General features: G+C 29.7%; 1 protein-coding gene across 1 annotated transcript; it reads right to left on the bottom strand.

Annotated features, from left to right (window-relative positions):
* Window positions 1–2153: 2153 nt before the first annotated feature.
* Window positions 2154–5611, bottom strand: LOC107630425 (integral membrane protein (Protein of unknown function DUF92, transmembrane)). Its single transcript, XM_016333543.3, has 5 exons — window positions 5216–5611; window positions 5001–5114; window positions 4117–4339; window positions 2767–3015; window positions 2154–2424 (listed from the first exon to the last, which is right to left on the bottom strand). Exons 1-5 carry the CDS (start codon window positions 5404–5406, stop codon window positions 2293–2295), a joined length of 909 nt encoding a protein of 302 aa, XP_016189029.1. The 5' UTR covers window positions 5407–5611; the 3' UTR covers window positions 2154–2292.
* Between the last annotated feature and the right edge of the window lie 6571 nt (window positions 5612–12182).

Below are 12182 nucleotides of genomic sequence, written 5' to 3'. Positions count from 1 at the left end.
ACGTACCAAGAGATAACTTATGGACAACATATTCATAAACGCAATGAAGAAAAAAGGATGCCTTTATGTTTGATTTGTATATTTTATTTTCATTCACAAGCTTTCTATTATTGCTGTTGGCCAGTATTGTGGCATATAAATGATTTAATCTTCATCATTTTGTTCTCTTTGTACTAGACACTTAATAATTTCATATAATTCAGCATCTCTATATATGAATATCATACTAGTAATATAGTATATTTATTCATCTGAATCATATCATATGGTATTGATATTACTTGGTTTTGGTTAAGGGTTTTAAATTGAATTTCATTGGAATTTGCATTATGTGACATTATTTTACTTTGATAATAGATAAGAAAAATTAAATAATAATAATAATTACAAATGAAGATGGCAGCCTTTAGAGTATGTGACTTTTGACTTGTTGATTTACTTTTTTAATCTCTCTAATCATGTTGTTCTATATACATAAGTATAACCGGTTCTCTTTTTCATGCTTGAAAGCATGTTGATTCAAATGAATTAAGAAAGTTATTAACGCCACTAAAGATAATAATTAATAAGGGTGAAATGAACAATAGGCATGAAAAAATGAGCATATTTATAGAACTTTTCTACCAATGTGTCGGCAAAAGGAGTGCTGATTGTTGTGGAGTCAGGTGAAGCTGGAGCCCTATCTATATTGGTCTTTGATCTTTATTTTATAGGACGATCCATCAATAGAATTTTTATTTGTTTACTTTTTTCTCATTTTAGAAGTTGATCCAAATTTTTATAAACTCTTTGGTTATATCTTATGTCTATATCTTGTTTGGTGTGGGGGTAATGTAGCTACAGCTTATAATAACTTTCCGGTACAACCTATGAACAAAAAATCAATTATTTATTTATTTAATTTTTGAGTTAGTAAAGTACCCTAATGAACGAAGTAGACATGTCAATTTCGTTAGAGCATATTAAAACAACTTTTAGGTACAAGGAGGAGACATAAGTATAGTACGTCCTTTTTATTTTTTTAGTAGTGTTTGTAAATTGTAATAGCATAAATGTGTTTTTTTTTTTTTTTTTCTCTTTTGAAAAGCAGTGTGTAATGAAATAGTTGATTAAATGTGTTATAACTTGTATTTATCAGTACTTGTGTAACGAGAATAAAAAGATTAATAGAAAAATAAAATATTAGCATAGAGATGATGATAAATTAGAAGTATTGTCGATTTGTCCTTTTTGTCCTTTTGGGTGAAAATGGCCCCTAATTGTTGAGCTGTTTAAAGCTGAAGGGGATAGGAATTAGAGGACCCATTGGAGGCAGGTCTTTTGGACAGAACCCCCCATTAGGCCCCATCACCATTATCTCAATGATTTCACAAAATGACCCTCCATAATGCTCAATATTCACCTTCTGCCACTCCTCACTTTTCTTTTTTCGTTTTTCTACCCACAAACAAATATCTATATCGCCTAGAGACGCCTATTAGTTATTCCTATGTAGATTGATAGATGAAAGGGATTGAGCTAACTAGTTGACTAGATCCTTTTGTTTTGGGGAATAGTTCCTCAGCCAATAAGACCAACTTTACAAAACTAATGACACTCCCTTAAATAAATAAATAAATAATCATGAACGGCATGTTGTGAGTTGCATCACCCTGGCCCATGCGATCTCTGGCCTCTTCTTACATCAACCTTGAAAAGAAAAAAAAAAAAAAAAGTCTTGACAAAGGTAAGAAGCAGCCTTGGGCCACATAAGCAACTAGTCTAGATTCTAGGACGAAAAACACTTGGATAACACACAAGATTACCGCCTCAGTTTTAAGTGCACAGAATTAAAAAAGGTGCAGTTTTTTATGTGGACATTTTTTTATGTAGATATTTTACTCGCTTATAGGATCCACTGGACCATTACCTTTATTGTATGTACCCAAAAATAACCTGTTTATACATTTATTATACCCAAAAACAACTCTTTTGGAACATGACCCCAATGACCGTCACCAATGTATGGAGTTAATCCACTCTTGTGGATTCCAAATGGAGGTAGGTGGCAGATAACTGAATCTTACAGTGCTTACCTCCAACTTCATTAAACTTTTTGGTTAAGTTGCTAACACCAAAATCAATTAGGGGTAGCACAAATTACCAAGGAACTATCAGACAGATTCCTATCATGTATCTTGCTTTTCATGTTCTATTAATTTAAGATGATAATACATTATTGCTTATGTCATTCTAACTGATGAATGAAAATACAACAGTAAAAGAACATCTACCACCAATAAGTTACAAATTTTAGAATATGTATAAACAAGCTATTGAAGTCAAAATTGTGGTCAAAAGTATAGATACAAGGTTGACCGCATTGTTGTCTAGAATATTGACTCCTGAGATCCTTTTAACTGTTGGTCCTGGCTTCCCAACAATCTACAAAATGACGTAAGAAGTTTTAACTATCAAAGATCCAACCACTAACATAGGAAGGCTCTACCTTCTATATTACCTTTCATTATAGAAATTCTTCTACTATTAACTAATGGATTTAGCATTAAAATTTGTTCAACAACCAACTGATATAAAGAAGGAATTCAAGGATTGGATTCTTAAATGTCATTTTCAAAGGGAAATTTGAGGGATATTAACAGTTTTTGTTGATGAAAAAAGCTAGCAAAAGGTGCCGGAGGCAAAAATAAGTCAGATTAGGAATTCAAGCATATATTATGCCCATTGGAAAGAAGTGTGCATTATATGTGGTAGATTTAAATTTACCTTATTTCGAACCGAGCAGAATCCGGTGAATTGTAGGGTTGCACCCAACAGAGAATCAATGACACTTCCTACTAGCCCTGCCAGGGTAGCAATAGGTATGACCAGTAGTTGTTTAAGAGCTATATCAGAGCCACATGTAGTTGTCATAAATCCCAGAAGAACAAAAGATATTCCAATGACACTTCCAGCTGCTGCGGCTGCTAAAAGACCTGCTTTAGTCACACCACCATTTGTACCCTTCTTCACTGGCTGGTAACAGGAAGAAAATAATTTGTAAACATAATCTATGAAATTTAGCAGCAATCTCTATTTGACTATTTCTGTTTACAGCATTCATGTTATGAGCCACTTATCATAGCAGGTAATCTAAGGCACAGTTTGGTCATCAAACACTTCAAGAAAAAGAAAAGTAAATTTATTTGGTAACGGCTAAGAAAACAGAACGGGACATAATTCGTAAGAAACTATTTTGTAGAGCTTTGACTTTTAAAATTCTCAATTCCCCCAATAAAAAAAAGAAGAAGAAATCCTATAGATTTATCAATTTCTCAGGAAACTTTCCTGCACATTTCATGAAACTCATATGGGGTGGGGCAGGGCTGTTACTTTCCATGGGAAGTAAATGTTTTTGGCAGCAATGAACGTGATTTCACTAGATCAATGGTCTACTGTTGACAACCTAAGCAGCGTAATATGGGCTGACTGGCTCACGATTTGGCTATGCACTCCATAACTAAATGCATGAAGCTTTATTCACTTCTTTGTGGAGAGTTCTCCATAAATGATCCCTTATATTCCTTCAATAGATCAATCAGTTGTTTTCTCAACCAAGGTGCTGTCGACTTCAAGGTTTACATGGTTAATGGATAAGCAAAATGTTGAGACTCAAGCCAAAAATGAGAGGGGCATCTTAGACAGACAGAATAGTCGGAGGAAGCTTCCGGATCACAGTCCACATGGCTAGTCCACGTGCCTTGGTCAAGTTACTTACACAGTTAGGTTCAGCTTGAATGTGGTTAGAATCTCCAAGAATCAGTTATAACTGTAATTAAAGATACATAATTATGAATTGTGTCATTCAAAAGTAAAGCATGACTGAAGTTGTCAATTTCGATTTCTCTATGTTCTCCTTGGTTTCTCTTCACTTTGTACTACTGTCTCTTAGATTCTATCACTTTCTAATTGATTTCAAATACTTACTTGCAAACATTCATGAAAATGTTTCTGGCAAACTAAACACCTGGTTACTACAATTGAAGCCAAAGTTTCATTGTTGAAATAAACAAAAGAACGGTAAATACAAGTAGAAAGATCCATGAAAACAATGTTTTGACCAGTAAGAATATTCACCTTGAATGTTGTTATCAGACGAGGCTGCTCATCACTAAGAATTCCAAGCTCTGAGGACCAAGTATCTCCATTGCAGCAGGAGTAGTGGCCAATAACACCACCAATGAGAGAAGTGATCAGAACTGAGTCTTTAGAGTCCAAACACTTATCCTGCCCTTCTGCTAATGCCCATATAGCTACAACCAAAACTGACGCAATGCCACTATTGGCTAGAACTTGTACCCTAAGAAAGAAAAGTAAAGGGAAATTTGGTCAAAAGGAAGAGAGAAGCAGATAAGTGGGAACTAATATGGTATCCACACAAAATTGGGGTGATAGGTTCAAGGATATGCTTTATATGAAAAAATTGATCACTCAATTCAGGGATATTCTCAACCCAATTGGCCATTATATTATTCATATCTCAATCAAGGGGTCATTCCAATGTTTATTAGTCAAAACAGAAGGTTATACAAAAGTTTCCTTTTGTCTCGTTTACACTTTTAACTACCATGCACAATTTGATCACAATCGAGTTCATCTTTTTCTTTATGTATTCAATTCAGAAGACAATTATCTTTTGTTTTAGCAAGAAAGGTTCTGCTAATGAGTGACTCAAGGTTTGAGAAATGATGAGTTCTTAATACAATGAATGTATCAAAAGCCTGAAAAGTTTAATACTTTGGTAAAAACTTAACAAAATCTTAGCAAGCAAAAACAATTCACTAATATCTGGAGTCCATGGAAAGTTGACCACTCACAAATTTTCACTCCCTTCACTCTTTTTAATCTAACACTTTATTTGAATACCCAATTAATAAGAAACTTGAAATCAAGTGTAACGTAGAGACAATATTATTAAGCTTCAAGCTGAGTAGCGGAGATAGAGAAAAAGGAACACAGACCAATTTCTTTGTCCACCTTCTTTGAATTCAGGATCAAGCTTTCGCTTTTTATCTTGTCCTTTCTTCGTAAGCTTCGACGAAGTGAAAAAGAATGCCAGCAGCATCACCCCAAACCTTCACCCATTCAACAGAGAAAAGAGAAGGGATGATTCAATTTTTTGTCGCACCGCAACGAAGAAATCAAAATCATCATAATAGTAGTAATAAGAACGAACCTGCTTCCTACAAAAATGTGAAGCGCCATAACGAAGAAGCCAGCGAAGGCTCCAGAAGCGCTGAGGGATTTCTTCCTGTGAGCTCTGAAGGCGATAAGGAACGCGATTGAGACAGCCAGCAAGGGTTTCGCTGATTGGTAAAACGACGAAAGATAATAATAAGAAGAAGAAGATGGTGATGCTGATTCCATTTTCGTTATTCAACGTTGTTGAATGTTGATGAGGCAGCGCAGCCTGCAACTGCAGCTGCAGCAACTGCCACAGTACGGAGGCAAAGAAATGCAGACCAAGTGTTTGGTGGAATGTTGGAGCCGCTTTTACTTTAGTTGCTTAGTAACACTAGATATGCATTCTGCTTCAACGTGGAAATGCCACGTGGAACACCACTATTCGCTTGTTGATACCTTTTCATTCGCTTTATTTAAGCTGTGTGAAAACTCAAATCCCATTAATTAATTATGGCTGAGAATTTAACTGAACAGTTTTCGATTATTAATTTTATGTAAAATTGATTGTACTTAAATTTTTACTTTTAACTATTATTTATTGCATTGATTGTCTTCTCAGTCTCGCATTAGACTTTTTCTTAAAAAATATTATTTGGTAGATATGATATAATTAGGTTTGATAATTATATAAATCAATAATATCACTCTTATGTTTTAGGATAAATTGCATAAATAAAAGAAAAAAATAAAATAAATATTTAATTTTTTAATTTAAAGATATATAAATTTTTTACTAATTAAAAATATAAAAATATTTTTTATATTTTAAAAGATTAGACATTTAAGTTTCTTAAACTAAAAATATAAGAACAAATCGGTTCCGTTAAAAAATTAATTAGGAGTGTAGCCAATTAAAGTTAACTAGTTAAAAATCAGGAAGTCTGTTATAAAAAAAAATAACCTTCTACCATCCTAATTTTTTAAATTCAAAATTAGAAATATAAAGAATTTACTTGAGTTGGCTTATGTTATAGTTAGTTCTCTAGACTTTAAAGAAACTTAAATATCTTGTGTTTTATAGAGTGAAGAACATTTTTGTATTTTTCATTAGCCGATTACTACTTATTTATCTTTAAAATAAATAATTAGAGATCTATTTATCATTTTTTTCATAAATAAAAGATAAATCAATTTTACTCAATTGTAATTTTTTTAAAATGAATATATTTTGGTCTAATATTTAATTTATATAAACCTCTACAGGGTATATAGAAGTTACAAAATTTATGCATAAACTTTTTACATTTTATAATGATTTATTTAGAACAAATAAAGAATCAAAATATAACTATTTTAAAAAATTATAATTAAAAAATTAATTTATTTTTTATTTATCTATATAACTTGTCCTATATTTTAATAACATGCATCAAGTTCTATTAGTAATAATATTTTTATATAATTATTTAAACTTTAACGTGTTCTACGTCAAGCTTTGTTACCATTTATGACCTGGAATATTAAAATAAATTTTGGGTATTTATTTATGTAATTTGTACTATATTTTAATAACATCGAGTTCTATTAGTAATAATATTTTTATATAATTATTTAAACTTTAATGTGTCCTTCATCAAGCTTTGTCATGTGGTACCATTTATGACCTGGAATATTAAAATGAATGTCGGAAATAACATTTAATTCAACACCTATTTATTTTTAGGAAAAGTCATGCAATTTTTTAAAAAATATCTGATAAAGCAATCTTTAATAACTTATTTTTGGGACAGAGAGATTCTTTTTAGGCTAATTTTTTTTTGTTATGGAAATAGAAGTTGTGATATATTTTAACATTGTAATTTTTTGTGTTTTTTAAAACTGTGGAAGTACACAAATCGGAGAGTCCGATTTCTGTACCTAAAATTTTTTAATTTTTTTTAAACACAAATCGGACGATCCGATTTGTGTACCTCTAGAAATCGGACGGTCCGATTTATGTACCTCTAATAAATCGGACGGTCCAATTTCTGCTTTTCTAGTTAAACAATTCCACATTTGAGTATAACACCCCAATAATTCACATTTAAAAAAAACACCACTACCATTTCAATATTAAAAATAAAAAATTCTTCTTTTTAACCTAAAATAATATTTTAAGAAATCGGATAATACATACTTTAAAAAACTATATCGTTTTTTTTTAAAAAATAGAATAGTAAATTTTAAAAAAATAAATGATTAAAAATTGCATAATCCTTTGTAAAAAAAAAAGAAAGAATTGAGTTAGATATTTACTTAGATTACGTTTATATTGTGTTTGGTGTAAAATATATTGAATAGAGTTATAATTTAGTATTATGTTTAATTTAAAATAAATATAAAGATTAAAAAATAGATTTAATTTTTAAAAATTTTAAAAATTAAATTAAAATATTAAAAAAATATTATTAAAATTTTAATCTTTTATATTTATATTTTGTGGAGATATAAAAGGAATAAAATTTTGATAACAGAAATTAAAATGAATGGATAATAACCCAGGTATTTTTTTTTTTTTTTTGTCTTTTATACAACACACATCCCTACTCACACTCACGCAGACCACTATTTCTTGTGAGGCAGCAGATTGTACCACTGGTTTTTTTTTTTGGACCTGTACCACTGGTTTCAAGTTTCAGCTGCAACCCAAGTTTTTTATTTGTGGTCAGGAACCCAAGTTGTTAGGAAGGGCTTCCAAGATTTTTTTCTTTTTTGGGTCAAGAGCTTCCTAGACTCTAATATCCCAATTCATTTTCGCTATCGCCACTTTTTGTTTTTAGTCATGTGCCTGTTCTTTTATCACCAATAAATGAAAAAGGGAAAGCAATCTTCTGTTTCTCTCTTTGGACTCTTATATTGGGCTCACTTAACTTGGGTTAACAATCTGTATCATATTTTCATATACCTCGCGGTGATGAAGTAAACTCATTCTGCTCTTCTGTCTCTGTTCAAATACAAGCTCTTTGTCAATGAGCCTTATAGGGGTGAGCACGGGTCGGTTTGGTTCGGGTTTATGGTAAAATTAGAACCGAATCGATCAAAATGTAATTAGTTCAGTTTGGTTCGAATTTGCAATTTTTTGTACATGTATCCGAACCAAACCAAATCGATTAAAAACGGATTGGTTCGGTTCGGGTAATTGGGTACCCGTTGACTTTAAAATTCATAAAAAAAAAAAAAACCAAATTTTTATCTTAAAAATTTAACAAGTACAATAAACATGTAACATCAATAGAACTAATCTAAACATGTTAAATACCAAATACATTAAAAACTAAACTCATTAAAATCCAAACATATTAATAGTGAATAATCATTATCTAATAGAAAAGTTATATATTTTTAATTTTTTTATTTAATTAATATATGATCGGGTTCGCGGGTTGGTTCGGGTTCTGCACCTCAGAACCGATACCCGAACCAATTGCTAACAAAGGCCATCAGTTTGGTTCGGGTTGGACCCGATTACCCGTTGGTTCTAGAACCAATTTAATTGGTTCGGTTCGAGTTTGAATGGGTAATCAGGTACCCGCTACCCATGCTCACCCCTAGAGCCTTAACTCACATGATATATCTCTTTCTCCCCATCTCAAAGATCTAGGGTTCAAACTCTAGAGAATACAATTGAGAAAAAAAATGTGATAAAATGTGTGAGGAATGTGTGAGTATGTTGTGTACCTAGGATTGAAAGTTGTCCAATCCATTTGAGTATCTAAGATTGGGAGTTATCTAATCCACTGACAAAAAAAAATACAAGCTCTTTTGTGGGAAAAAAAGGTCATTTAAAAGTTTAAGATGGCATCAAGACAATGAAAAAAAAATATATGGCATCAAGAGTCAAGACTCAGTTCCTCCCATTTTCAAGTTCTACATCGTTTAATTTTTCAAAAAATGGTAGTTTTGTATGTAATTAAGTTTATACATGACTAGTTTAATGTAAAAATACCTACAGCTACAAAGATTAGCGGCTGCATAAAAACATTCCTTCTAGAGTATTTTGATTGATAGCTAAACTTTTACATGACCAAATTAAGAAAATGGATTTTTTTCAATTTTTTAATTGATATTATTAAATGTGATATTTTACTATACACATTTTTATACGAGACCAAGCAAAAGTCATATAAAAAAACACATTTAATTATATCAATGAGTAAAAAATTTAAAAAATCCATTCTCCTAAATTACTAGTTGCTTCAATATGCAGAACTTCATCTCTTTTTTTCCCATGTGAGGCCATGATGATGATTAACTCCCTAGTGAGACTCATATAGGTCTCCGCCACTTTCTCCAATAACTAAATGATATTGCTTTAACGTCATAGACAAAACTAAGAAAAAGAAAAAGAACGAAATCATTGCTAAATTTGTAACTATGTTTAACTATTTAGAACACCATGACGATATTAATTAATGTATGTGGCACAAGGAGTGTTTCTATAAATTAGTCAAGTCAGCGCTTTTCAATTTGTGCTTCTGCCAGCTTATTACCACTTTAATTTCCATTACCCTATAGCAGCTATCCATCCATGTGATTAGTTTCGATTATTCAAAAAGTATTTTTATAACTTTTATGTGTATGTTATAAGAAAAATAAAAAATGAATTTTAAAATTTTGAATTCTTGAACTTATTCTATAAAATTTATACAAATATATAAAATGACTTTTTCAAGGGAGAAAAGAAAAAAGAAAATCCAAACGCACCCTTAATACAAGAAGACAATATCACAGTTGTGACAATAATGATGTATCATACTATCATACATGCATGCGTACTAGTACATGACACTAGCCCTACTGCGCTGTTTATTAAATAAATATTCTTGGCAGTTATTATACCTTGGTGCTGGTTTTCAACTTAGTAGTTAGTTGATTTAAGTTTCACATTATCATTGTATCTAACATAGTAAAGAGTACGTAAATCAGTTGGCATAAAGACACAAAAAAAAAAAAAAAAAAACAGTTGGCATATATAAATTAGTCTAACTTGTGGGTCTGAGTTTTATTTAATAGTTTGTTTCTAATAAATGAGTTACTATAACATAAAATAGAATTTAAAGTCTGACATTTGTTTAAATGAACGAATGAATTCACTATTTCACTTACCTAAATTAGTACAGTTGGATTATAGCTAGAAATGAGTAAATACATTTATATGAGAGTCTAATAATATCGATAGGTTATGGACATTATTGATAGATATTGATATTCTTTTTTTACGTAAAAGTAACGGGAAAAAAAAATATATGAATCCAAAATGGTCTAAATTTCAAACTTTAAGAGAGAATAACAAAAAAAAAAAACAAGAAGGGAAAACTTTAACCCTATGATGATTTCTCCAATATTCATTCACTTGGAGGGTTATATATAATAATAATAATAATAATAATAATAATAATAATAATAAAATTCTTGAATAATTTAAAAATATGATAAAAATAATCAATAAATATTATATTTTTATAATTATAAGTGATAAAAAATGTTTGTATTTAACAAACGATTTATCTATTTGATCCAAATTTTTGTAATAACACTTGAATAATAGGTGTGTGTAAAAATCGAATCAAATTTTAGTTTCTAGAATTTTTAAATTTTTAATAAAACTTGGTCATTCAGAATAATTTTTTAAAAAAATTTACTTATTATAAAATTACTAAATTTTAATAATGAAAAGATTTTAATATTTTAATAATATTTACAAAAAATTATGTTAAAATCTAATTTTTAAAATATTTTTTTAAGAATATATATTTAATATTTAATTATTTTTATTGTATTTTTAAATTTTTTAACCATTTATTTTTCATTTGTATGTTTTAGAGTTATTTTTATTAGCCACGTAAACTCTTGAGTATCACTTTAATAGTTTATCCCTTAGTTTGTCAATATTAAAACATGTGATTATGATTTGTGAGACGGGTTTAATTTTGTTGAACGGGATTCAGCCAAGCCCCACCAACATTTTCTTGCAATTTTACATGATATAAGGGAGAAGCTACATTTTTCCGGTGGGGAAACCTCTCCTTTAAATCAAACAATTAATATTCTCAACAATAATGTACTACTCCTTGTCAAGTATAACTTTTATTATTCAACATCTTTTCTCACTTATTCTGTTTTGGTCCCATTTAAAAAGTGTATGACAAAAAATCACATTTTATAACAACGATAACAAAAAAAAAAAAAAAAAACTTAAGAGGATTTATTTTCCTTTTTGAGACATAACTCATTCAATGGGATATGCCATCTTTGATTATATTATCTAAAATTAAACCTAACGTAAAACATGCAAAAGAGTTAGTTAATATACAAATATAGCAATTTAATGTACCATAAGAATTCTAGTAGTGGTGAGAGTTAGCTTAATAATATTTGAGAAATAAAAAATAATAATTTATTAAGATAATATAAAATTATTTTATTTTATATTTTTTAATCATTATTGAAAAATAAATAATTTTAAATATAATAAATATAAAATTGTAAATATTATGTACATAAAATTATGAATATTAAATTAAATAAAATAATTTGAGATTATTATTTTCTTCATATTACCGTAATAAAAATAGTCTAAGTATAGATTATTGAATGAGTTTTATCCACAAACTAGAAAATTACCGTACTGTTTTCCACTTCATTAACCACCGTCAAGTAGTAGCGGTAGACCCACTCCATAGCTCCATGCAGGGTGTTAGGTGCCTACCCGGCAATTAGAAGGAGGGGCATTGAATACTGCTACCCTTTTTTTTCCCTTCTTTGATGGCAAGATGTTTCTTGAGAAATTAATAGTAAAGATAAAAGGTAAACCAAAAGTTTATTGATAAAAATAATCTTAAATTTTATAAACGATAAATAAGTTTTTAAAAAATTAACAAGTGTAATAAAAATAAATAAAAATTATTTTTTTATAAATATAAAATAAGTTTGGTATTTGACAAATGATTTGTATATATGGTTCAAATTTTATGAAAAAG

The sequence above is a fragment of the Arachis ipaensis genome, chromosome B3 (assembly GCF_059453495.1).
Source record: "Arachis ipaensis isolate K30076 ecotype BB chromosome B3, ASM5945349v1, whole genome shotgun sequence".
Lineage (NCBI taxonomy): Eukaryota > Viridiplantae > Streptophyta > Magnoliopsida > Fabales > Fabaceae > Arachis > Arachis ipaensis.
Note: the sequence above shows the minus strand (reverse complement) of the source record. Positions and strands in the feature narration are given on the sequence as shown.

Bases quoted from the DNA above. Each gene is read 5' to 3' on its own strand.
- LOC107630425 (XM_016333543.3), bottom strand. From the start codon at position 5,406: ATGGAATCAGCATCACCATCTTCTTCTTCTTATTATTATCTTTCGTCG. The intron at 4,340-5,000 runs GTCTGTGTTCCT...TTTCTTTCTTAG, and splicing joins GAAGGTGGACAAAGAAATTG to GGTACAAGTTCTAGCCAATA. The intron at 3,016-4,116 runs GTGAATATTCTT...TCCTGTTACCAG, and splicing joins GTCTGATAACAACATTCAAG to CCAGTGAAGAAGGGTACAAA.